General features: G+C 35.9%; 3 protein-coding genes across 4 annotated transcripts; all 3 read right to left on the bottom strand.

The window, feature by feature from the left end:
- Positions 1–876: 876 nt before the first annotated feature.
- On the bottom strand, positions 877–2,416 carry LOC140885244 (uncharacterized). Its single transcript, XM_073292190.1, has 2 exons — positions 1,401–2,416; positions 877–1,205 (listed from the first exon to the last, which is right to left on the bottom strand). Exons 1-2 carry the CDS (start codon positions 2,256–2,258, stop codon positions 1,197–1,199), a joined length of 867 nt encoding a protein of 288 aa, XP_073148291.1. The 5' UTR covers positions 2,259–2,416; the 3' UTR covers positions 877–1,196.
- Positions 2,417–2,828: 412 nt separating this feature from the next.
- LOC140882765 (exocyst complex component EXO70A1-like) lies at positions 2,829–9,466 on the bottom strand. The gene is made up of 11 exons (XM_073288956.1): positions 9,165–9,466; positions 8,909–9,004; positions 7,784–7,989; positions 6,530–6,775; positions 5,638–5,776; positions 5,342–5,554; positions 4,229–4,434; positions 3,860–4,057; positions 3,682–3,781; positions 3,208–3,458; positions 2,829–3,073 (listed from the first exon to the last, which is right to left on the bottom strand). Exons 1-11 carry the CDS (start codon positions 9,357–9,359, stop codon positions 2,956–2,958), a joined length of 1,968 nt encoding a protein of 655 aa, XP_073145057.1. The 5' UTR covers positions 9,360–9,466; the 3' UTR covers positions 2,829–2,955.
- An 11,782-nt stretch (positions 9,467–21,248) lies between these two features.
- Positions 21,249–25,078, bottom strand: LOC140882896 (protein CHROMOSOME TRANSMISSION FIDELITY 7). 2 transcript variants are annotated; one of them, XM_073289140.1, is made up of 6 exons: positions 24,822–25,078; positions 24,041–24,302; positions 23,853–23,942; positions 23,703–23,771; positions 23,025–23,362; positions 21,249–22,503 (listed from the first exon to the last, which is right to left on the bottom strand). In XM_073289140.1, the coding sequence occupies exons 1-6, from the start codon at positions 24,986–24,988 to the stop codon at positions 22,365–22,367; spliced, it is 1,065 nt and encodes a 354-aa protein (XP_073145241.1). In that variant the 5' UTR covers positions 24,989–25,078; the 3' UTR covers positions 21,249–22,364. The 2 variants fall into 2 exon arrangements, with proteins under 2 accessions (XP_073145241.1, XP_073145242.1); XM_073289141.1 differs by lacking the exon at positions 21,249–22,503 and adding an exon at positions 22,515–22,955.
- Between the last annotated feature and the right edge of the window lie 1,457 nt (positions 25,079–26,535).

Genomic DNA, 26,535 nt, shown 5'->3' with positions numbered 1-26,535 from the left:
TAACTTTGATTGATGTTTTTTAAAAAAATGTTAGTGACTTGAATGCAATCGACATTATGCATCATAATAATAATTCTTCAATATTAAAGACCCATTTAACAAGCTATAATAATTATGCTATAATTGGAAAGAGTTAAAGTCTTATTTGTAACCACTTTTATTAAATTATTGTAATAATTGCTCACATTTTACTTGGCCATGTTCTCAACTTTTACCTACCATTTTTTTAAAGAAAATATTATTTTAATCACACTCTGTAAGCTCATATATATATATATATATATATATATATATATATATATATATAAGGAATCTTGGGTAGTTAATTAGGTTATGGAATAAACTTTATTAAGAAAAGACATAGACGGCCGATATATTAATTAATTCCAAAAAGTCATTAGCTTTTAAATGAAAGCGTGGAATCTATAAATTATAAATTTCAAATATTAGGGAAAAATGAGATGAAATTGACAAAAACTATAAGAACATGATGATATTGGCCTTGAATATAAAAAGAGTTCAAGGTCAAATTGTCTATTCACATAAAACTAAGGCCCGCTTTGGTTTCAAAAGTCAGACTAAAAAAGCACTTTTTAAAGTGCTTTTCATTTAATAAAGTGTTTTTTTAAAAAATGTCTACCAAATCCAAACAGGGCCTAAGTGTGGACTATGATATAGTTGATATGACATCAGAGAAAAGTTGGATTAAAGAGCTCTCTATAGATGAACATAATCAACAAAAAATAAATAAAAAAACTCTTATACCTTCAATATAGAATGTGAATTAAATTTAGATTGTTGAGCATAAATAATGGTTGAAAGAAATGAAGATATTTTTCAAATTTGAGAATGAGTAAAGCACACAATTATTTCTTGAACTCTACATGTACAAATTCAATATTTGTTTACAATTTACAAGTCAGGTTTTGCTACGCAAGAATATTTAGCTGCAAGAGTACTAGAAGAAAACAAATCCTTGGCTTCAGTACCGCTCTAATTATTCTAAGACAAATCCCATGCTAAAAACTCAGAATATGCACATTTTCAACATTAACAATATTAAAATTTCAAGAATCCTAAAATGCATGCATGCATTGAATCAAATCGCAGATGAAGAGTACTCTTGCATGCTTAATTCCTTCAACAAACTCCCCTGTGCTTCAGGGGGATCCGAGCAAGATACGTATCCGCAACCATTAGTCGTCCTGCATATCATAGTAACAAACACCGATTAGAACGCATCCGCCACCCCATTTTCCAAAAACATACCAAAATAACAAAGAAGCAAACACTCTGTTTCCACGAGACATAAGTAGCATACACTCGTTACTACAAATTAAGTCATAGAAGACAAAATTAGACAGGACTTTTTTTTATGTCATAGGAGTTCATGTGCTTACTCCTTCTCCACGTATACGAATCAAGCACTCGCTCTCGGATCCCTGCGTCAGAGTCCCTTCGCCGGACGAGGAAAAGTTAACTTGCAAATTTTCACAGTACACCCTGAGATCCTCCTTTCTGTATACTATATTAGTGGATGTAAAATTTGCATTTAAAGCCATTCTCAGGCTAAAGACTATGACCCCATTTTTCTGATCTTGGGCAAGGCTTGGCAGCAGTAGCCTTTGAAGGTTATTTTCTCCCTCAACTGGTTCTGCAGGTACACTCACGTTAAGCCCCAAACTTTGTTGCTTCTGCAGCTTAAAAGGCTGCGACGACATAGATATTCCTATCATAGCCTGCCTATAGAAAATCGACGACCTGATTTGATCGAAATGGATTTCAAGATTTTCATTAGCATTCGAAACCACTACTCTGGCATCCCATTTGCCTGCTAAAGAAGCATTTGTGGCACTGAAGTTTGAAACATTTAGAGAAGAGACCTCGAACTCGGGGATGCAGGTGCCGAAGAGATACCACATGATTAGGCTCATCATGCACATTCCAGCAACGAGTACAACCATCAAGACTAGCATAAGACGGCCAAAGGAAACACCTTTATTGTCCTGATCAGGCATCATGGGCAAATATGGTTGTTGGTAATAGTAACCGTTAGACGACTGCAAATGTCGTGCTGCGTGATTGGGATATCTCCCCTGATTGTGAAAAGAAGATGATGATGGGAAGGTCTGAGGCTGGAATGGGACGGGATAGCCAGAGTTCATTTGAGGGTAAGGTGAAGAGAGATGGTATCTGTCCATGGAAGGGTATCCGATCACCGTTTTCTGTTTTGGGTCGATCGACGCTGAGGCTGCCATCTTTTGGAGATTCTTCTCCCTGTTATTTTCCGATCAAAGCAGGGATGGAAAAAGGAGACAGGCAGAAGAAGCTTGGTGTGAGATGGGATCAAAAGGATTGTTGGATTTCAAGATTTTGGGATGATTTAATTATCTGGTTATTGTATAAAAATATGTTGTTTCAGGTGTTTGTGTTGGGTAGATAAAAGGTGGTAATGAAACAAAGTGGTCAACGGAATAATTGGTGTGGTAGGATTGAGAGTCAGCTGTATATAAATGGCTTGGCCTGGTTTTTAGGGTGAGTCAAATTTGAGATGCATGGAACCATTAATTTGAACCATTGACGAAAACAAAGTTATCCAATTCTATAGCTTATAAGTGACACGTGTATTGGATCATTTTGAATTTATTGTAAAGATATCTTTCTTTTCATTCTTTGACAATGAAATAAGATATGAAAACTGAATTCAAACAGGAAGATTTAGGATATCGATTTTAGTTTGTTCTCCTACTGTTATGGAGGATTATATTATTGAGTTGAATGAAATACAATTAAAGATTCAAGAAACGAAAGAGATTAGACGTATGATCTTTTATTTATAAGAGATAAATTGGAGCAGTAAATGTTACAAGCTTGAACTAGGTGCTTAATATCTATATGATCCAATCCATCAGTTTGATAGTGAATAACACCTAAAGCTAGAAGGATGAGTGCTATCTATCGCCTCGGTTCGTTCCACGTCTTCCCTTCGAAAAACTCGGCCAGCATTCTTTCGAGATCTTCTGGACTGTATCTGATGTACTTCTGTGGATTCTTTCCACCCTCGATTAAAGGCCTGAGGAAAGAAAATTTTCCAAAGGATTGTTATTCTAATCGCATAGTTGAAGGGCCAAATCCAATTCCTATTTTTTTTCTTCTAAATAAGTTGCAAAATAGGATTTGTGGTGGATGATGATGAAAATATCGTACCCAAAACGTTTTATGAAGGATCTATATGCAGGAAGTAGGACCTCAGCAACTGCGAGCCTCAAAGACTCGCGTAATTCGCTGTCTGGTACTGTCCATTGAGACTGTCTTTGATGAAGCTCCTCAAAGAGCATATTGAAAGTTTTGAATCTGTCTTTCACCATCGCGCGGGAAACACCGCTTGTGCTGCCACCGTCTCCAAAGGAACCACTCCCACCGCTCTGCATTCCCTGAATGGAGAGGCACTGTAGAATCTGCAGGTATCGGCTTCTAGGGATCAGAAAATGCTACAAACATGACGGAATATATTGCCTAGGTAGTTAAAATAATCACGATGGTGCTGAGAGTATTAAAAGAACTCCAGGAATTAAACAAGGGCAGAATAACACTCATAAACAATTAGCATTAGAGTGCATCAAGAGTCTGTATGTTCGTCCTAAACAACTCCCATTAAAACTTTCGTTAGGAATACAAAACCTTAGACCAAGAGATCCTCTTGTACTGATTTGCATGCTGCTGGACAACTCTTCTATTTATTTGCACCCAGTCATCACCTAACAGATCTTTTGCTTCTGACCTGAGACAAAATTTCACCGAGGATGGATTATTTTCTATGAAGTCTGAATATTTGGATCTTGTGGGAACTAACCCATACCTGCGCACAGATCTTACAATATAGTGAATATTGTTCATGAGAAATAATTGAGTTAGAGATGGATCTTTATATAGTTTGGATTTGCCATCGAGGTTACTTTGAAGGGCCTGCATTATGCGTGTAGTTATAGACGCCAACTGCTCTTCCACATCACCATCACCAAACTCTCCGAAGAGTTGCTTTAGAGTTGATTGATAGCTGAGAACAAGAATACAAGTGATGGAGCCGTTTGGGATTTAAGACCAGGGTACTGGATTTGAGCAAGTGTGTGAAGTTTTAATAATAGTCAGTTAAATTTACGTTGGCTAAAGTAAAGACATCATATTGTGTTCTGATTTTTTCTTTTTTAAATCGTCTTTAAAAACTTACTCAAACAGAAACTTCACATAGTTAATTACATAGCTGGTCAGAGGATGAACTGTTCCATCTAGAACAGCAGTTTTTGTGGCATCTTTTTCAACTGCTTCCTCAAAATCGCTAAAGGTTTCCCGTGCCGTCTGAGCCAGACGTTTTGTCAATACTGTGGCAGCTTCTCGCATTTCACCACAATATTTACTCTTGAATATGGCACCCATCTGTCAACCACAAAAAGCCCAATCCATATCACCATAGAAAACAAGGAAAATAGATAGGTCTAATCTACATGCATATTTGAAAACAAATATTGAAATTTCTGACACAGCCTGCTTTTAGCAACATTGTCCTGAGAGACGAGACAAAAGACAAAGCATCATTGCTCAACGATAGTTTTGAAGAGAAAATCACCAAGACAGACATGATAAAAAAAATCCCAAAGCAAGAGTGTTCAGAATCAATTAGAGTAAGCTTGAGAAAATGCAATTAAATACTGGTCAGAAGGATAAGTTGCAAAGAGTTGAAAAGAATTCAACTTAATGTGGTTCACATGTAATATGAAAGAGGTGGAAAAAGTGGTTCAAGTAGATGCGCCAAATACATAACAAACAGGGAACTGTAAGATAAATAAAGAAAGAAAAGTAATGATTTAATCCAATCCATTACCCCATCATTCCTAGTCTTAAAGATCATTTCAGTTCAAACTTTAAATGCTAGCAGATTAGAGTTGTAATATAGCAGAGGGACTGAACCTGCAAACAGTGTATTTCGAAGATTTACATGGGGCAAAACTTGTATATTATTTTAGGAAATTAACAGATAAAAATTGAAATATTTATTCCTTGAGGTAACCCCTCCCCCATCATCAAATGCTGAGTCAAGGGGTTGATTCATAGATTTATGTGGACGAACCTTGCATGTTTAGGAAAATAACATGTAAAAAATTGAACTTTTTTCCTAGGGGTAAACCCTCTCCCATCACCACATGTTGAGTGTCCTCACATACAGTAAGGCCGCTTTCCAAAGGGAAATATAGAAATCATGGAAATTCAATTAATCAGAATAACAAGAAGTAGTTCAACACATAATTAAAATTCTTTTCAAAACTGATAGCCTCCAAAGTCCTACCTCTGACTGAAGTTCGTGCATTATCTCATACATATCTAGGAGGACAAACAGTTTTTCGGGCGATCGTTTGCTCTTCGCAATAGCTTCTCCAAAACTAAGGAGCACTGTTACACTGTTAGCTGTAACTTCCGAAAAGCACTGATCCCTAAGAGAATCGTGACCCTCAAATATCTCATCACATATTTTCTTTTCACCAGCAAATAAAACTTTGACCTGTTTTAAAAAAAAGAAACAACTCTTTTGTGAAATGTTAAAATAGCATTTAGAAGGCCAAGTGTTTGTGTATAAATTCTTACAACAACTCTCATAAAATTAATCCAACTTCCAATTTTTGCCTCCAGAACTTCCCATTGCATCTTCTGCACATCCTCTTTACCCAATCTTTCCACACCCAGTTTTCTGAGAGTTAGTTCTATAGCTGAAGCTCGAGCTTCCCTAAACAGAATGATCAAGACAACAATTAGATCAAGGTACAGCTGAGCGTGCACACACACACGGAGGGATTAGGAAAGAGATATTTCAAATGTCATCAAAGACATATATCACTCGCAAAAACCACATTTACACTAGTGTACACATTCACTAATCACTTCACAAGATGATTCAATATGAGAGTAGTTTTAAATGAGAAGGAAAATGTTGCTTTCCAAAGAGATGATACACACCTCTTGTTTGATTCTGACACTTGCATTAATTACATATTTACATTTCAAGATTCCGAAGGTTCTACTAGAAGCAAGTAGAAACTTAAGCTAGTTATTTTGAATCAATTTGACTTTGCTCGCAGGAATGAATTGTTTTTCAAATACAGAAAATTTGCATTTTTTTTGTTAGGTCCATGGGAAGGTGGATGTTAAAGTAAAGCAACTATATTTAACTATTTTTACAGGATTATTCATGGTCCACAAAGAATATTTGCTCATAATTGTATTCTGTAATTATGCATAAACAAAATAAAATCGATCAATTACTTCCTGATATTCGAAGTCATATACTTTCTTCCCAGTGATAATTTTGGCAAACAACAAAGTGTTATTGTTAATGAGTTCATGTTACAGGCTTTTGGGATTTCACAAAGATTCTGTACTTTCCTCATCATTTTGGGAAGAGACACTGTTTTCGAACTACAGATGGCATTATAGAGTCCTCGGAAACAAATCAAATCAGATGAAAAATCTAGAATATTACCTGTATATACTGAGTAGTTGTTGTTGGTGGCCGGCTTGAATCATTTGCTGGGCAATATCATGTAGCAAAGGAATAATTCTAGGTGGAATTAGAGCTGGAGGGGGACGGACAACATTTTCCAAACTTTTATTTTGATGCTCTGGAGATGATTTCGGTCCAATGGAATCATCATGCCCGTGTGCTGCTGAGGATGGCTTTGTGGAGTTGGGCAGGCAATCTGTAAGGCGGTCAGGTTCCACAGGTTTGCTGAAAGTGCACAAGACCGTATATCACCACAAAAATTACTAATAATTTTAGCTCATACTGAGGCTAGGACTTAACAATCATGTTAGCAACAGCCAAAAAAATACAAAGTTGAATCATAGAGGGGGTCTGAAAACAAGAGACTTGAATCAGAATCATTTCAAATCCCATGAGAAGCAAAATATTCATGGTTTAGGTTGTTCATAGAGGACATACGATGTTTTTCCATGGGTGGCATTATGTGCAAATTTTTCTTTGATTCTACTGCTACAAGCAACAGTTTCAAACAGTTAATTGGCATTGCACGCTTTTGGTTCATAAGACGACGCAAATGGCACAGGCATCTCAGCCTCTTTTACACATTGCATCCAACAATATACACAAAGTAACGTATAAAAGATTTCATCATTTGTGCAAGCTGAGGATTGATGAGTGAAGTTTCCTCTTGAGTGGGAAAAAGCACGTAACAGTATCCATAGGTAAAAACAAGGAGATCTTGTGTTCAAAAAAGATCTATTCAAGACTAGGAAGGAAATTTTGTTTCCAGAAAACAGTCCTGATCAGAAATTATGAGCAAGTAGGTTACATTCCGCATCAACAACCCTTTCAGAACTATTTTAGCACTCTTATTAAGTTTTATTATACAGTCTTTTGCTAATGTCACTAAACTAGATGAACGAATAGCAGGATTTGGTTTGCAAGGAAAATGTTTATGAGAGGCTCTAAAATAACCATTTACGAACTGAATCACTGACCAAAATAAGTATGTCATACACCGAGAAAGATCGTATGAATACTCTCAAACAAAGTCAAAAACAGTTTCATGCATGATCAATTAGCACACTACCGTTTGGCCATATGAGAAAGTCATATTGATACTAAATAGAGCTCCAATATGGGAATTTGGACATTATGTAGTAACGGAGCATGTGAAGCAGATGGTTTTTTTCTTGTTCTTGTTTAAAAAAATGGAGAGATAAACGGTTAGATAATTGCTTAGGGTTTGAGAACCTGTATGATGTGAGAAGTTGTCGAAACTCTTCTTCCAGTTTGAAGATTGCCTTTCCAAGTAAGGTGTTGGCTTGGTTGATCACTCCAATGCTACTTTTAAGGTTTTTGTTGCTACTGAAGAAACGGGTAATACTCCTCAGCTGATCGACTGCTTCTAGGTAACTTTCTAAATCCTCATGCGGACCCCTCAGTATTTTAGCCTCGGCCTGAAAGTTAATACTCATGGAGATAAGGAAGTGGAAAGCCACACACATATTTAGGGCTAATATGTATGTGCAGCACCTAAAAAGTAGAACTTTGGTTCCCAAAGTTCAAAAAGACTTGAAACACAAAGTGTACATCATAGCAGATTATATTTTATATGCTAATTTAATGTAAAAAGGAACCTATAATGTATACATACTGCTCTAAAATATGTAATGTTAACACTAAACAATCAGTTGTTCGAGGGCATGATCTATAAAAAGGGTTGCCAGATACAGTCAAAGTATTTTGATTTCTTCGGTGCAACCCTGCATGATCATACTTTACCCTATCAACACTTCTATTTTAAATTAATACGACTATTGAAATTTCATACTATTATTCACTCAACACTTTTTTCCCGGCAGCGTTAGCGTATCTTCTTTTAGAACAGTGAGGATCTAGGTTTCAATATTGCATAATAAGTCGACTATTTCTTCTGTAATATATTTTCGCTCCAGCTGGGAGCTACACTGAATTCAGCTGGGAGCTATGCCATTACTTAGAGACTTGGATTCTTCCCATATTTTCCAAGCTATTCGTACGGCCATTGCCTACCAAAATCAATAAAAATATATATAATTACCGGCCACCCAAGCAATAAAATCACTCTCAATTAGAAAAGAAAAAAAGCAAGAAAAAAGAAATTGATCTACACACGAAAATGAAAAACAGCAATATAATACTGCTTGGTACGACTTGAAATAATAACAACAATGACAATGCATTGCATCCTTCAAAAATTAAACCCAAATTGTATAAGAATGAAATTACCAACAGATTAAGCAGTGAAGTGAATAAAAAAAAATTCGAAATGAAATTATGAAAAAGGATGGAACAAAATGATCAAAAACGAAAACATTTAAAAAAAAAAAAAAGGACCTTGCGTGAGAGATCAAACTGACTGAGAATAATCTCAGCGGCCTTGAGCGTTTTGTCGATGTTCTCGTGCGCCCTCCTTATGGAATGAGTTCTCAGCTAAACATTGAAGCAAAAAAGTTGAATTACATCACAAATACCCACCGGCAAACGTTCATGCATTCATGTGCCAAAAATAATAAATAAATATTGCTATTATTTATCTGAATGCCATGCTCCATCAACTTAATAATTTGGGGAAAAAAAACGAGAGAAGTGCCTGAGTGGGGCGCATGGCGGTCTCTAGGGCAGAGAGGCGGTGGTCGAAGGAGCCGAGAATGGTGACCATGTTATCGGTGATAGCCTGCGTTTTCTCCATGGATTCTCTCATCTGAGCGGCTCGCTCGCTTAGGGTTTCGATTGCTGCGTCGTGGGTGGCCATTTTTGCAGGTTTCCGAACAGATTTATAGATCATTCTGCTGGGGTGGAACGAAGAAGCCTCTGATTGCGAAACGAAAAAATGGAACACGTTGGGGGGAAAAAGTGGGATCGTCGAAATGAGAGGCTGCGCTAATATGCGCTTTATATAGCTTTCTGTTAACTGCTTGCTTGCTGCGTCACACTACTCACTTCTAATGTTTTTTTTTTAATAGTATAATATATAAAGGACATATTTTAATATATTTTTTTTAATAAAATAATGACTAATAACATCAATTTTTTTGTTAAATTTGAGTCAAAATTAGATAAAACAAAAAATAAATATCAATTAATGTTATATATTCTGCATCAAGATGTGCCTAATGGTATTCTTCTGCTCACGCTTTACATGTTTTTTACAATATTAATTAATTGGCTCTGCAAATAAATTTAAATTATCAATTAATACAATATTAATTGATAATTTAAATTTATTTGCAGAGCCAATATATTGGATATTGCATATACAATTGAAATTTATGTCACTATCGTTTAATGGAGCAATTTAGAGAGAAATTTAGGGTCTTTCCAATTACCACAATGTGGCCTTGTATTTTTCTTTTCCTTTTTCATTAATATACATAATTCCTACACTATGTTTGGATTGGGGGAATTAAATAGGATTTTGTGGGATTTATAATTAAAAATACCGTTTTAGTGTTTGGCAAGATGAGATTTCAAAACAGGATTGGTATTTGATGAGATTTCATAGGATTTCACTTAGTTAATGAAATCTTGACAAAATTGGTCGGATTTCACGGGATTTGAGTTTATAAAACAATAAAATTAATTTTAATAATAAATGTATATACTTTTCTTATAAATTTTAAGTTTTCTTAATATTTTTTTTTACAAAATATTATCTATCTAAATTTTATATTATCAAATTCCAAAATATATTTTAACTTTTTTTGGAACACCAAAATGTAATTTTGGTTCAATGGATTTAACCAATTTCAAATTCTATTTTTTTAGACGTGAAGCGTAAAAATTAAGACTTTTTAATAAGAGTAATCGAAAGCAATGTCAATTAGCCGAAGGCTGCCAGCCAGGTGCCAACTCGCCCATTACTTCCTTCCCGGAGATAACTTGGTTTTCAAGCAACGACTCCGCCACAAGGCACGCGTGTGGGCTGTTGCCTGTTGATTGTTATTATCTTCACAAATTTTATCTTTTTATTATTTTTGTTTATGTAATAAGAGATTTCCAATTTCGGACTCTTTTCAAAATTGGGTTCTTTTAATAATGTAGTAAAATTCCCCCAACCAAAATGTTACTAAATAAAGAAACTTCGTTTTTACGAATAATTAATTAGTAGCTTACAAATATTTTTATGCATAAACATGAAAGCGGAAAACCAAGGAGTCGGCATATGACAAGGGATGGGAGAGTTGAACCCACGTTATTTATTATTTGAGAAATAATACGTAAATAAAATACATATAACGAAACCAAAGTTCTAAAAAACGTGAAAGACATCAAAACGTGAATGTCAAGTTTCAAATTTTTCAAGTTTAAATGAGATTACTACGAGTTTAAATGCAAAAAAACTTTTTTAATTTTTATTAAAATTTTAATTATATTAATTCAAATAATAAATAAAATGATAAAATTACCATAAATTTAATATTAAATGAATAAATTTCAAGTTCTTAAAAACATAAAGTATTAAAATTATATTAATTAATAGTTTCCTACATATCTAAAAAATAATATAATAAAAATAAGCTCATTATCAATTAATAATATGTTTAAAAAACGCGAATCACATTAAAGTTTGAAAGTAAGCAAACGTATGTGGTATTAATACGAGCTTTAAAATTTTAAATATCCAACGCAAATTAATGGAGTAAATAATGCCTAAATATAATAAATTTAACTGGAACGCATTGATTTTTTTTGCCAAAGTCTAATTCAATTTATTATATCATTCATTTTATATCAATTGTTATAAAATACAAACTCAATTTAACTAGACTATTTTAAAATATTAGTATTAATATTATTCAATATGTACTACATATACTCATCATTGCTACACTTAACTATCCAAAATTTTACATTTTTTACATTGCTAGAATTACTTACTAATAAATTTAATAATTCATGTTATTTCTTTGTGTTATTAATCAATTTTGATATTTTACAAAATTGCACTTAAGCGTATTTAATGACACTTAATATGATCAACATGTGTTTGACCATTTTTTACCGTTTTCTAGCCGAAACAAGTTTTTTTTACCGTTTTTAGCCGAAACGAGGCGTTTTTTATATGAATATTATGTATGAAAGGCAACACGACTACAACGAATCTGTAAGGACCCGATTTTAATATGTTAATTAATTTGTGTGTTAAAATATGTATGTATAAATATCGGTTAGACGATATTAAATTGCATATTTTATTTATCGAGCACACATGAGTTGAAATAACTCGAACTGGGTCAAGATTTAATCCCGAATGAATAAAAATAAGACACACATTAAAGCAATACATATCTAATTAAATAGATATGGATATATATAGTCAGACCGTTTCTCTCTCCTCCAGATTCCTCTCTGCGTCGTCTTCTTCCTTTATTTTTCAAAACTTTTCCCGTCGCTTTAAATGCTCGTATCTCCTTCGTTTTTGGCCGGATTTTAAAAGTAAATATAGTTCCGGAATCCTCGTGACGAGACCTATCTTTTGATACCGCTTTTGTAATATTTCCTCGCAATACTCGGAAACCCGCCGCCCCCCTGTTCACGTTTTCCGGCCGATTTCTGTCGCCATCATCGCCAGTCTTCGTGGTGTTTGCTTTAGAGACGATTTGAGTTTAGTTTTGAGTCCTTAATCGCAACTTCAGAGACTGTTTTGGGGTGAGCCGATTTTTAGTTCAACTTATATGATTTTTGGTTGAATTTTGATTTAAAGAATTGATAATTGTTGTGTTTTGGATGTAGGAACAACAATTTTGTGGATTTGAGGTATTGAACGAAATTTCCAGACTTAATTGTAGAATTTTGGAAAGTTCAGATTTATATAAGTTGGGATTTTTGACGTTTATAGTTGTTTTAATCATTATACGGTTGCTTAGTTGTGTTAGAACTAGTATATATGATTTAGTATGTATGAGCAATTTTCTGGAAAATTTTAGATTATTTACCTTTGGGTATTGCGACATTTTAGAGTCATTTATCGAGATTTAGACATTGATAGGATGATTTAATATGAAATATGAATATTTGAAAATGTTAGTTTGATTTTTAGACTTAGTTTCAGTAAATGATTTTTCCACGGGATTGGATTATTCGAGAAATACTTGAGATATTTCTGTGGTAAATTAAGTGTTGGTTGAGGTACGCATGAGCTGTTTAATTACGACGCCTATAATGGCATATAATGATATTAAGTATTTTGTAATGAGTGATAACATACTTTATGTGCTTATGTGGATTATTGAGTCATCATGGAGCGAGTGACATTGTTTAGTGCACTCCTGAGATAGCATGAGGCATGGACAGGTAGCTCCTGTCGCCCTCCGATACTACGTACGACACTCCTGATGACAGCATGAGGCTGAACGGGTCGCTCCTGTCACCCTCCGATGCTACGTGTATGGATTAGCAGTGATGATTCGAGGTTTGCTGCGTTACTGGCACGGGTGGCCACTGAGATTATTGTGATACAATTATTTGGACTCCATTTGGTATCCCTTATTCCATTGATACCTGTCACGCATTACATTGCATTTCATTGCATTGTACTTGATTTTATTCATGTCAGTTATATTTGTCGTAATTTTTCTAGTTCGTCGTACTGGGGTCCGACCCCTGTTTTCTTTTATATTGTGGTTGTTTGTGATTCCATAGCAGGTTATCCAATGGGGATTTGACGCATCTGATGGAGCGTCATCTAGTTGTACCCAGTGAGACGAGCGTGGAGTTGAGTTTCCAAATATATGTATATATCAGTTTGGAAAGTTTTATATTTGTCGGGGTGATGCATTGTGTATCTGTATCGATAGTTTTGGACTTTGTTTTGGATTGTTATTTGTGTGATCGAGCCTTGTCGGCTCTGCATGTGTTTAGTCCTGGCCAGTGCGGCTATAAGTGTGTAAATTGGGGTTGTGTCTCTATTTTCGAGTATATATTGTTGGTTGTATTGTACAGTTTTTTTTTGGGATGTCCTATTTATGAATAGGTCATGTCGAATTTTCTGTAGGCCCAAAACGAAAATTTTAACTCGTTTTCGCTGTGTACATTAATTAATCAAGGTTGTTTGATCATTAAATATTAAATCAGGATACGGGCCCTTTCATTTGGTATCAGAGCATAAACTGGGATATGCTCGAATTAGAGTCTAGGACACTCGAGTTTAGACACTAACAACATGGTTGCGTATGTGTGTGACTACTTGTTCTTACGTGACTTACTTGTTGTGTTGATTATTTGAATTTATCTGATAGAACCAGTAGTTCTTGGCTTTAGAACTTAGTTTATGAATTCTTATTAGAACTCTGAGTTCGTATAATAGTACTGTATTTGTTAAGATCTTTCTGCCTATATTTAAATCCTTGTGTCCTGTAGAATGGCACCAGGAGGAAGTGGTAGAAAAGGAAAGGAAGTTGTAGAAGAGTCTGCAGCAGAAAATATTAGAAATCGTGATGATATTGTCAGGGAAAGACGTGGTCGACCAGCTGTTCAGCCTCCGAGAGATGTGGAATTAGAGGTGGAACAACAGCCACGGGTAAATCCTGACAAAGGAAAATCGATTCAGGCTGAGGCTGATCCAGTAGCCCAATTGACTGAGAAAATGGGAGGAATACGATTAATAATTTCTCAATTTCAGGAGTTACGTCCTCAAAAGTTCTTTGGCAATGAAGGAAGTGAGAAAGCTGCTAGTTGGTTGAAAAGTCTCAACAATATGTTTAATGGACTAGAGTATCCTGATGAAATTCGATTGAAGTTAGTTCCTTTTCAACTTAAAGACCGAGCGCAACTATGGTGGGAAACGACAGTAGAAACACTTTCTGCTTCTGGCGAAAAGATCACATGGGAAGTATTTCGTACTCAATTTGCACAGGAATATGCACCACCATCATACTATTCTGCTAAAGAAGATGAATTTAATCTGTTGGTGCAAGGCAATAAATCTGTTGCTGACTATGCTTCTCAGTTTTCTGCTCTTTTGCCTTATGTCCCACATGTTGCAAAGAATGATCGGACAAAGCCTTCACATTTTTTGAAGGGGCTTACACGAACGATCCATACTTTGGTGACTACTGTAACTCCATCGACTTATATGAAAGCAGTAGAAAAGGCAAAGAAGATTGAAGCGAGTTTACTCAGGGGTGAACCATAACCAATCCCAGTATCTGTTCCTCAAGGAGCTGGAAGCAGTTCGCAGACACCAATGGGTTTACCTTCATATCAGCCTATTCAATCTTCTCAGCAAGCGAAAAGACCTTGGTTTAAAGCTAGGGGAAGCCATTTAAAAAGAAGCCACAGTCCAGTTCCTCCAGTTCTAGTGGTAGTCGTAGTGGAAGTTCAGTTGGATCGTCTGGTAGGGTGTACTGTGATAGATGTGGTGGTAATAATTTGAGTGCACATTGTACAGGATTTCCAGGAACTTGTTATACTTGTGGGCAGGCTGGACATTCGTCTAGAGTATGTCCAAATGCTGGAAGACAACAATTTCAGCCACAACAGTTTGGCCAGTTTCCTGGAAGACCCTCATTCAGGCCATATACTCATGTACCGCAATTTGCTCCTACACAGCCTTATGTTCCGGTACAGCCAACGCATCAGCCTAGGTATCCATCTCCTCAGAGTCAGCAGCGTTTTCCAGGTCCACAGCAGGTTCAAGTGCATGCCATGACTCAGGATCAGGCACAAGATGCACCTGGGGGAGTTATTGCAGGTATTTGTTATATTTTTGAGTATCCTGCACGTATCTTGATAGAAACAGGAGCATCTCATTCATTTTTATCTGTTACATTTGCTGATGAGCATGAGATTTCTTTTACGCCATTATTGGATACTGTGTCTGTTACTACTCTTGCTGGTGTTTTCTTGATGTCTAATGAGATAGTTTTGAGTTGTGTGATTAGATTTGAGTATAAGATCATGATAACCAATCTAATCAAACTAGCTATGTCTGATTTTGACTGTATCTTGGGTATGGATACACTGATGAATTATAGAGCTACTGTTGATTGTTTTCATGGAATTGTGAGATTTAGACCGTATTATGGCAATAAGTGGAATTTTTACGGTACTGATTCACAATCTCGCATTCCATTAGTATCGGCAATGGAAATGTTTAGATTATTGTCGATAGGAAATGAAGGATTTATGATTTATGCTCTTGATGCGACGAAGGAGGAGATATTGAAAGTTTCAGATATCCCTGTCGTCAAGGATTTTCCTAATGTATTTCCTGAGGAGATTCCGGGTTTTCCGCCTCAAAGGGAAATATATCTTAGCATTGAGTTGATGCCGGGGACAAGTCCGATTTCTCGAGCCCCATATCATTTAGCTCCAGCAGAATTGAAAGAACTTAAGACGCAATTGCAAGATTTGCTGGAAAAAGGTTATATTAGACCAAGTGTGTCACCTTGGGGTGCTCCAGTTTTATTTGTGAAAAAGAAAGACGGAACGATGAGAATGTGCATCGATTATCGGCAATTGAACCAGGCTACTATGAAGAATAAGTATCCTTTGCCACAAATTGATGACTTGTTTGATCAGTTGCAGGGTACATCTGTGTATTCTAAAATTGATCTTTGTTCCGGATATCATCAACTTAGAGTTAGAGAGGAAGATGTTCTCAAGACAGCATTTCGAATGCGTTACGGACATTATGAATTCTTAGTTGTGCCTTTCGGGTTGACTAATGCTCCAGCGGTTTTCATGGATTTAATGAATCGCGTGTTTCGAGAATTCATAGATCGATTTGCTATCGTGTTTATTGATGACATTTTGATTTATTCTAAGTCAAGGAAGGAGCATAAAGAACATTTGACCTTAGTACTTCAGACACTCAGAACATCACATATGCTAAGTTTTCTAAGTGCGAGTTTTGGTTGGATAGAGTATTATTTCTAGGACATGTGATATCAGCACAAGGGGTATCTGTCGATCCTAGTAAAGTTAAAGCTGTTCTTAATTGGTATAGACCAACCAATGTCTCTGAGATTCGTAGCTTTTTGGGCTTGGCTGGATATTACAGGCGTTTTATTAAGGGATTTTCTGGCATAGAAAGACCTATGACGATATTGACTCAAAAAGATCGACGTTTTGTGTGGACTGAAGAATGTGAAGCTAGTTTTCAGACTTTGAAAGAAAAATTGACTACGGCTCCAGTACTAGCATTACCTTCAGGCTCAGGTGGATTTGTTGTCTGTACAGATGATTCTTTGAATGGACTGGGTTGTGCTTTGATGCAAAATGGACGCGTGATTGCGTATGCATCTCGTCAATTGAAACCACATGAGACTCGTTATCCAGTTCATGATTTAGAATTGGCTGCCATTGTGCATGCATTGAAAATATGGCATCATTATCTGTACGGTGAACAGTTTGTGATTTATTCCGATCATAAGAGTCTGAAATATTTATTCACACAGTCTGATTTGAATATGAGACAACGTCGATGGTTGGAACTGCTTAAGGATTTTGACTGTGATATTCAATACCAGCCAGGAAATGTGAATCAAATTGCAGATGCTTTGAGCAGAAAAGTTCATACTAAGATGTTGGCATCTTTAACTATTTCTAAACTTCATGAGTATTTGGGAACTTCAGGATGGACTTATCGAGCTAAAGGTAATCATTTCATAGTTTCATCTATTCAAGTTGAACCACGAATAATTTTGAGAATCAAAGCAGCGCAGAAGATTGATCCATACATTCATAATTTGAAAGAATTAACTCCATCCGGTCAGTCAGATAGATTCATTGTTGCTTCTGATGGATGTTTACGTTATAATGGTAGACTTGTGGTTCCGAATTTGATAGATTTAAAAGAAGAGATACTACGAGGAGCTCATTGTAGTCGACATAGTGTACATCATGGAATTAGAAAGATGTATCATATTTTGAAAGCCCATTAGTGGTGGGAAGGTATGAAGAAAGATATTTCTGACTTTGTGGCTAAGTGCCTGACGTGTCAACAAGTGAAAACTGAAAGAATGAGACCAGGTGATATGTTACTTAGTCTTGAAGTACCACAGTGGAATTGAGAACACATTACTATGGATTTCGTGACACACCTACCTAGATCTAATCGTGGTTGTGATGCCATTTGGGTTATTGTGGATAGATTGTCTAAATCTGCTCATTTTATTCCATATGATCGTACTTGGACATATACAAAAATGGCGAAAATGTACATTGATCAGATAGTGCGATTGCATGGTGTTCCAGTTACTATAGTATCAGACCGTGATCCCAGATTTACTTCTAAGTTTTGGTCTAGTTTGCAATCAGCTTTGGGTTCTAAATTGGCCATGAGTACTGCCTATCATCCACAGACAGATGGTCAATCTGAAAGAACTATTCAGACATTCGAAGATTTATTACGAGCTGTTGTGATGGATTTCAGTGGTGGTTGGCAAGAATCATTAGCTTTGGTGGAATTCTCTTACAATAATAGTTATCAAGTATCTATCGGGATGACACCATTTGAAGCCTTGTATGGCAGAAAATGTAGATCTCCGATATGTTGGAAAGAAGTAGGAGAACGACAATTGTCGGGACCAGAATTTATCCAAGAGATGAAAGAAAAAGTTGAACTGATCAGGAAAAGAATGAAAACAGCCCAGGATCGTCAAGCCAACTATGCTAATAACAGGCATAGACCTTTAGAATTTCAGGTTGGCGATTTTGTTTTCTTGAAAGTATCACCATTTCGTGGTACTATGAGATTTGGGCGTAAAGGGAAATTAGATCCTCGTTATATCGGTCCGTACGAGATTGTTGAGAAGATTGGTATTTTGGCGTATCGTTTGAACTTGCCGCGGAGTTTGTCTGCGATACATGATGTATTTCACGTATCTATGTTGCGGAAGTATGAACCAGATCCTTCTCATATCTTGAGGGTTGATGATGTGGAGTTGGATAGTTCCCTTAGCTATGTTGAATATCCAGTGCAAGTTCTTGATCGTAAAGAAAAGCAACTTAGGAACAAGACGATTCATTTGGTTATGGTGGAATGGAGTAGACATGGGAGAGAAGAAGCTACGCGGGAATTGGAGTCTAGAATGCGTCAAGAATGACCTCATTTGTTTGACAATGTGGTGACTTATGCCATGTACTCTGATTTTCCTATGTACTCTCAGTGGTAGATGCTTGAACACTATGTATATAAGTTTGATATGTGTTTGATTTCGAGGACGAAATCTTCTTTTTAGAGGGGGGGAAATGTAAGGACCCAATTTTAATATGTTAATTAATTTGTGTGTTAAAATATGTATGTATAAATATCGGTTAGACGATATTAAATTACATATTTTATTTATCGAGCATACATGAGTTGAAATAACTCGAACCGGGTCAAGATTTAATCCCGAATAAATAAAAATAAGACACACATTAAAGCAATACATATCTAATTAAATAGATATGGATATATATAGTCAGACCGTTTCTCTCTCCTCCAGATTCCTCTCTGCGTCGCCTTTTTCCTTTATTTTTCAAAACTTTTTCCGTCGCTTTAAATGCTCGTATCTCCTTCGTTTTTGGCCGGATTTCAAAAGTAAATATAGTTCCGGAATCCTCGTGACGAGACCTATCTTTTGATACCGCTTTTGTAATATTTCCTCGCAATACTCGGAAACCCGCCGCCCCCTGTTCACGTTTTCCGGCCGATTTCCGTCGCCATCATCGCCAGTCTTCGTGGTGTTTGCTTTAGAGACGATTTGAGTTTAGTTTTGAGTCCTTAATCGCAACTTCAGAGATTGTTTTGGGGTGAGCCGATTTTTAGTTCAACTTATATGATTTTTGGTTGAATTTTGATTTAAATAATTGATAATTGTTGTGTTTTGGATGTAGGAACAACATTTTTGTGGATTTGAGGTATTGAACGAAATTTCCAGACTTAATTGTAGAATTTTGGAAAATTCAGATTTATATAAGTTGGGATTTTTGACGTTTATAGTTGTTTTAATCATTATACGGTTGCTTAGTTGTGTTAGAACTAGTATATATGATTTTTAGTATGTATGAGCAATTTTCTGGAAAATTTCAGATTATTTACCTTTGGGTATTGCGACATTTTAGAGTCATTTATCGAGATTTAGACATTGATAGGATGATTTAATATGAAATATGAATATTTGGAAATGTTAGTTTGATTTTTAGACTTAGTTTCAGTAAATGATTTTTCCACAGGATTGGATTATTCGAGAAATACTTGAGATATTTCTGTGGTAAATTAAGTGTTGGTTGAGGTACGCATGAGCTGTTTAATTACGACGCCTATAATGGCATGTAATGATATTAAGTATTTTGTAATGAGTGATAACATGCTTTATGTGCTTATGTGGATTATATGATTGCATTCACTCATTTACAATTTTACATAGCACGTTGAGTCTTGACTCCTTTGATTGCTATTGATATTGATCTTTTGAGATGTATTGAGTCATCATGGAGCGAGTGACATTGTTTAGTGCACTCTTGAGATAGCATGAGGCATGGACAGGTAGCTCCTGTCGCCCTCCAATGCTATGTACGACACTCCTGATGACAGCATGAGGCTGGACGGGTCGCTCCTGTCACCCTCCGATGCTACGTGTATGGATTAGCAGTGATGATTCGAGGTCTGCTGCGTTCCTGGCATGGGTGGCCACTGAGATTATTGTGATACGATTATTTGGACTCCATTTGGTATCCCTTATTCCATTGATACCTGTCACGCATTACATTACATTTCATTGCATTGTACTTGATTTTATTCATGTCAGTTATATTTGTCGTAATTTTTCTAGTTCATCGTACTGGGATCCGACCCTTGTTTTCTTTTTATGTTGTGGTTGTTTGTGATTCCATAGCAGGTTATCCAGGGGGATTTGATGCATCTGGTGGAGCGTCATCTAGTGGTACCCAGTGAGACAAACGTGGAGTCGAGTTCCCAAATATATGTATATATCAGTTTGGCAAGTTTTATATTTGCCGGGGTGATGCCCTGTGTATCTGTATCGATATTTTTGGACTTTGTTTTGGATTGTTATTTGTGTGATCGAGCCTTGCCGGCTCTGCATGTGTTTAGTCCAGGCCAGTGCGGCTATAAGTGTGTAAATTGGGGTTGTGTCTCTATTTTCGAGTATATATTATTGGTTGTATTGTACAGTTTTTTTTGGTCCTATTTACGAATAGGTCATGCCGAATTTTCTGTAGGCCCAAAACGCAAATTTTTAACTCGTTTTTGCTGTGTACATTAATTAATCCTGGTTGTTTGATCATTAAATATTAAATCAGGACACGGGCCTTTCAGAATCGCATCTCAATTCTATAACAAAAGAATTCAAAGATTTTGTCCCGACTTTGAAACAAGTAACAGATTTTGGAATCTCAACCTCTAGTTGAACCTGTAACTAGCAACAGAGAATTCACGATAGAAAACAACCAAAGATTCAATTAGACCTTCAAAGAAACCTGTCTTTGACAACCCAATTGAAAATCGATTGACAAACGCCACAAAGCTATAAAAGTTTGATAAGTTTGATTTTGGGTAAAACAAAAGCTTTGATAAAATTCTAGAAAGAATTTTGTATTGAATAATCAATAATCAGAAATCTTAACCATTTATTAATAATGAATATTGTAGTATTTATATTACAACCCAAAATATTGAAAGATAACGCACAATAAATCAAAAAGATATCTCCTAAAATTTTCTAGTAGGAATAAAAGACTTTAAAAATAACATAAAATATCAAAATATGCATAATATCTCGCACACACACAAACACCTTCGGTGTGTGTAAAATACGTCGGGGCGGGCGCGCTAGGGTGTAGCGCGGGCGCACCACAGTTGCGCAGGAAACGACGCGGGCGCGCGATAAGGCAGCGCGGGCGCGCCGAGAGTTCGCAAAACTTCGTCAATTTGGCATTCGTAAGCGCGGGCGCGCTGCTTCTTTGAAAAATAATGGCGCGGGCGCGCCTTGGCTTCGAGTGTGGTCTTCAATTTCTTCACTTTCTTGACCTCCTTTGACCTCAATAAGATTATAACATCCTCCAAATTGACTGTCAAGAAATCCAACTCCCACTTGTATCTTCAACATCAAAGATTGAAGTGCTTTCTTGAACTTCTGAGCTCGACTTCTCGTAACTGGTTCTCTTGGCAACTCCAACGGATCCTTGGCCACTTGATCAACATGTGAGCCATCCACGATCGCATCGTTTTGAAAAAGTTTCAAGCTTAAACGAAGTTTAATCAAGTTTTTTAGAACACTGGACGAGACCAAATGATTCACCATACCACCTTACATTTGTAGATGATCATATTCATTTTCGAAAAGACAAACTCTTCTAAGACACATTATTTTAAATATGAGTAAAATCGATTCATCTCACAAACGAAGGTTTGTGAAATCGTCTCCTCTAATTACAAATATACGCATATCTGATGTGTATATTCAAACAAAAATGTGCAACTTAACTACGTTTAGTTACAGTTACTCTTATTAGTACTTCCAATAAAATTATCTTCATAACTCATAACATGAAGGGACCCTTCAAGGCCTGGGAATTAGCAGTGTAGCAAGACGGCAGTGGAACAAGAAGGTTATACCGTATACTCTTCTCAAACTACCACAAAACAAACAGATCGCGTTCATAATATTGCTGTGAAATAGATAGAGTCAGTAGGATGCTTCTAACCCCTTCAGAGATCGAAATTATTTCAAATTATACGAATCATGAAACGATGCAACTTTCTGAAAGCATAGGACAGATCATATATTCGGAGTGTGGCGTTACTACTTCTACAGTTCTACACTTGTTTAATCGTCTCTTATTCGCTGTTACTTGTCGTATACACCAAGAAAGAAGTGGTCCTGGTATAACTGGATATGAAAGCTTTCCCAAGTGAGGTGGGTTGAGAAAATGCCAATTGCATTTGCTCGAGATATACGCCGGTGCAGAAACTTTTCCTGAAAGCAGGATATACAGATGGGAGAGGCATTGTTAGAAATAATCAAGAAAGAAAACAAACAAACAAACAAAATTTTACTTATAAAATGTCTATAGATTCACTTAGACAAGAATTCTAGCGTCATTGCCACATTTCTCATGGTATGCACATCAATGGCGCAACCCTACACTGCTTCAACTGTTGGAGTCATTTTGGCAGCATGAATCAAATTGAATATAACTTCAATTTTTCTATTCGTGTTTCAGCTGACATTTCATCTGATTTGTTCGAGCTCAGTTTGAGAAAAGAACTATTTTGAACGGGAATTTGACTCCCGTGATCATTACAGATTGGGTTTGGGGTGGAACTGTTGTTTTGGAGCTTTGTTCCAAGCTATATTTTGACTCAATTTGATCCCAAGTACAAACCAGCTCCAAAACCTCAAACAGATTGTTTCATTTGCCTCCAACTCTGATAACATTTGATGGAAAGAATTAAAAGCCAGCATTTTTTTTTTCAAATATACCAGTCCTGACATACCTTGCAGCATCAATCAGATAAGAGGCTATGTGCTTTCTTCTGTTACAGGGAGCAACCCAAATGGCTCTAATCCCACAAGCAGCAGGCACGGCATCCTTCTCACATACAATCACTCCATCAAGGCTCCCTTCTTCAGAACGTTTAGCAGAAGATTTTCTCATGATTTCCCTCTGAAGATTAACACCTCCAAACAGAAGTGAAACTGAACTTCTTTCTTCTTTTGCAGGCACGTTATTGTACTTTTCATCTACTGCGCTTGGGACAATCTTGTGAGCTTTCTTTATTGGTTCAGCTACTAGACATCCTGATATACGTTGGGATGAAACAAACATATATACCTGCTATCACAAACAATGCATAAAATATCTCCCCAGTTGCAACTTGCAGCAAACAAGTGAATTCCGCAAATTTTGCCAGTTCAATCAACAGGAAACAATATACTTTATACAGATCGTGTAGAGAAACTAACAGCAGGTTTCGGTTATATAATTATAATGACAAAGGACCAGATATACAAAACAATCAAACCAACAATCCCTGATAACTGATAAGGAGAGTAAGTCAGAAAAGTTGACACTTGGAGCTAATAAAACTGTAAGATACAGGAATGATAAAGAATCTAAAATCTAAACAAATAATGGGGATAAATATATCAAGAGTATGATATCAGCTTGCAACCTTACACTGCTTATGAAGTATCCACCCCTCTCCAAGCTCCATCTCCATCATGTGCACAACATCCTGAACCTGAAAAGTGGAATATTGATATACATCAAACTGTACCGAATACAAGTCATGCAATCAGCGAAAAGTTTAGCCTTGGACAACCTTGTTTTGCTGTGCGACAGGATCACCCTCTTGCACCAAAATTACACGTCCTTTCTCAAGCGAATCAATAATCCTTTCACTGCGCCAACCCTTGAAATGATGAAAAATGACATAATTTAAATCAAGCCATAAAACCATTAATGTGAATTGTAGATACATAATTGATCATGCAAACAGTTTCTTGCAACCTTGAAAGGGATCCCATGAGTGTAATTCTTGTGAAATGTCTTGTGAACCTTCTCATCACCTTCATCCCCAGTAGAATACCTGAACCCACAGATTTTGCATGTATGTAGCAGAAAATCAGACTGCCCGATCTCCAAGTATAGCTGAGCATAATTTCTCTTGTTGTTCAAGACATTTTTACACTTCACAAGCCCAATTTTTTTCATTTTCCCCTCGGAATCGCATTCCTTCGATGCCTTCAGATTCGATGCATGGTTATTCTCACTACAAATCCAAGAAAATACTAACAAGCTCAGTGAACTTTATAGTTTAGTATATATAGATATATTTAGCTAAAGATCACACGTGCTTTATTATATGGGTATACCTTATTAGATACCACTAAGTACAGGCTACATAGGGATTATTTGGCATAGCCAACCAGTATCAAAAATAGGGTATAACTAATGATAGCGTAATAATAAAGAAGTTGAAGCGGATAAGACTTCTTCATAAGCACAAGAATAACTGAAAGGCCTACGTGCCACATCATTTTTCAAGGGAATCAACTCACAGTTGCTGATAGTAATCGATTGCGCTTTTCTATATGAAAAAAATGGCGAAAATTACTTCAAATACCAACAAATTTTCCCCCAACATATCATAATGAATCAACAAATGAACCCAAAAACGCAGTAACTCAAATAATTCAAGCAAACCAACAAGATCCAAAAGGAATCAAACTGCGAAATGCATTGCATCACATTAACTAGATCCCAACAAATATCAATGTTGATTACGTACCCATTGGACTCTGGGTTCTTTCGTTTGAATGTGACAGTGATATCAGGCTCTTTGAACAAATTTTCGGCGCCGAAGCTAACTAAATGATCGGAACGGGAAGCTCGGTCGGGAGATTTCTGGCGGAGAGAAGGAGAGGATTTGAAGAAGGTGCTGATCTTCGATTGCATCCCTCTGATTTCTCTCCAATTTTCTCCCCTCGTTTGATTTGTCGATGATTGAGAATTGAGATTTCAGAGAACTGTAGTCTAGGGATTGTAAACCAGCCCAGACCCTCAGTTTATTTATTCACACCTTATTTAACGAATATATTTATGGCTCACGAGCTTATTCGTTCTTTTATCGAAGCTAAACGAGCTTAATATATTTAAAATATAAATTTAAATATTCATTAAATTAATTAAAAACTAAATTATATATTTAAAAAATATAATATTATTATTAAAATTTTTAATTTTATTCTAATAAATTACTTTTTATAAATTTTTCAATTTTTTTTCATAAGTAAAGTGTAAATTTATAAATTAAATATCAATATTATTATTTTTTCGTCTAAGAAATGATTTACGAGCTTGTTAACGAGCATGTTCACGAGCTAACGAGCCGAATATTGTAAAATTCGATCTTGGTTCATTTTACTTAACGGGCCTCATTAAATGAGCTTGAACGAGTTTTTAACGAGTCAAGACCCAAATAATTCGCGAACTGTCCATCTCATTTACATCCTACCGTAGTCCCAACAAATGCGCCAATTTTGAGTTTTGATTGTTTCCCCGCCAAAATGATAGCAGGCGGGAGTTTCATATAATGTTAAATACTTTGGGCCGGCCCAGATTGGCAACAATCAAATTCCAGCCCAAAATATCGATGATCTAAAAAAAATATGTATGTCTTATTTACAATAGTATTGGTGAATAGATGCATAAACTTGGTATTTAAGTAATGTTTGGGAGAATTTTTAGAAATAAAAATCTGACAATTGTTTTTTATAAGTTTTTCCAAACACTATCTTAATTTTTATTTTCATTGGTAATTTCCCGTTGTGGAAATGGTCAACCGATCACAGGCCCACTACTATCAGTTAGGTAGTGTTTGCAACTTCTAAAAATAAGTGATTATGAAGAGTTTGCAACTTCTAAAAATAAAATCACATACCCAAATTAAGAAGTTTGGTAGCAAACTCCCTTCAAAAAATAATGATAGTGTTTGGTTAATATCATCACAGCTGGTCTAATGTGTGTCATTTATGAGATTCAATGAAACGTCAAATGAGTTTTTCATGGCCGAAGTTCAATGTTACCGGTGGCAGTGATGGACAAAATTATATATACATATATATTTGGATATTAGTTAATTCCAATTAATGTCTTTATATGTGTTTCAATATCCATCTATCGATTCACATGAAGAAAACATAATGAAATTATTTTTTTTTCAATATTGATTTTCAAAACCACGTGTATATTTTTCCGTAAATATTATTTGAAAATTCAATATTCTGAAGCTGATCTTCTTTTAAGAAACAGGCTTCGTCACTTGGAAAAATGGGCCACCAATTAAGTATGAAGATTCTGACATTAATTTATCATCACTCTCAATAGTTAAGACACAGAAATTTTTAAATTTTAATTATTATTATTTCAAAGGTAAAGTTTTTTTCGGTCAAAAGAATCAAATATTACGTGCAATGTTTGTATAGGTAGGATCTAACTTACCT

The sequence above is a fragment of the Henckelia pumila genome, chromosome 2 (genome assembly GCF_033568475.1).
Source record: "Henckelia pumila isolate YLH828 chromosome 2, ASM3356847v2, whole genome shotgun sequence".
Taxonomy (NCBI): domain Eukaryota; kingdom Viridiplantae; phylum Streptophyta; class Magnoliopsida; order Lamiales; family Gesneriaceae; genus Henckelia; species Henckelia pumila.
This window is presented reverse-complemented; position numbering and strand designations above follow the sequence as displayed.

Coding starts and splice junctions, on each gene's coding strand:
- LOC140885244 (XM_073292190.1), bottom strand. CDS start 2,258: ATGGCAGCCTCAGCGTCGATCGACCCAAAACAGAAAACGGTGATCGGA.
- LOC140882765 (XM_073288956.1), bottom strand. CDS start 9,359: ATGATCTATAAATCTGTTCGGAAACCTGCAAAAATGGCCACCCACGAC. Junction 5,555..5,637: donor TTAATTTTATGAGAGTTGTT/GTAAGAATTTAT, acceptor TTTTTAAAACAG/GTCAAAGTTTTATTTGCTGG. Junction 4,435..5,341: donor TGCACGAACTTCAGTCAGAG/GTAGGACTTTGG, acceptor TGTGGTTGACAG/ATGGGTGCCATATTCAAGAG.
- LOC140882896 (XM_073289140.1), bottom strand. CDS start 24,988: ATGCAATCGAAGATCAGCACCTTCTTCAAATCCTCTCCTTCTCTCCGC. Junction 24,303..24,821: donor AAGAACCCAGAGTCCAATGG/GTACGTAATCAA, acceptor TTGGATTTGTAG/TGAGAATAACCATGCATCGA. Junction 22,504..23,024: donor TATCTGATTGATGCTGCAAG/GTATGTCAGGAC, acceptor TCCTGCTTTCAG/GAAAAGTTTCTGCACCGGCG.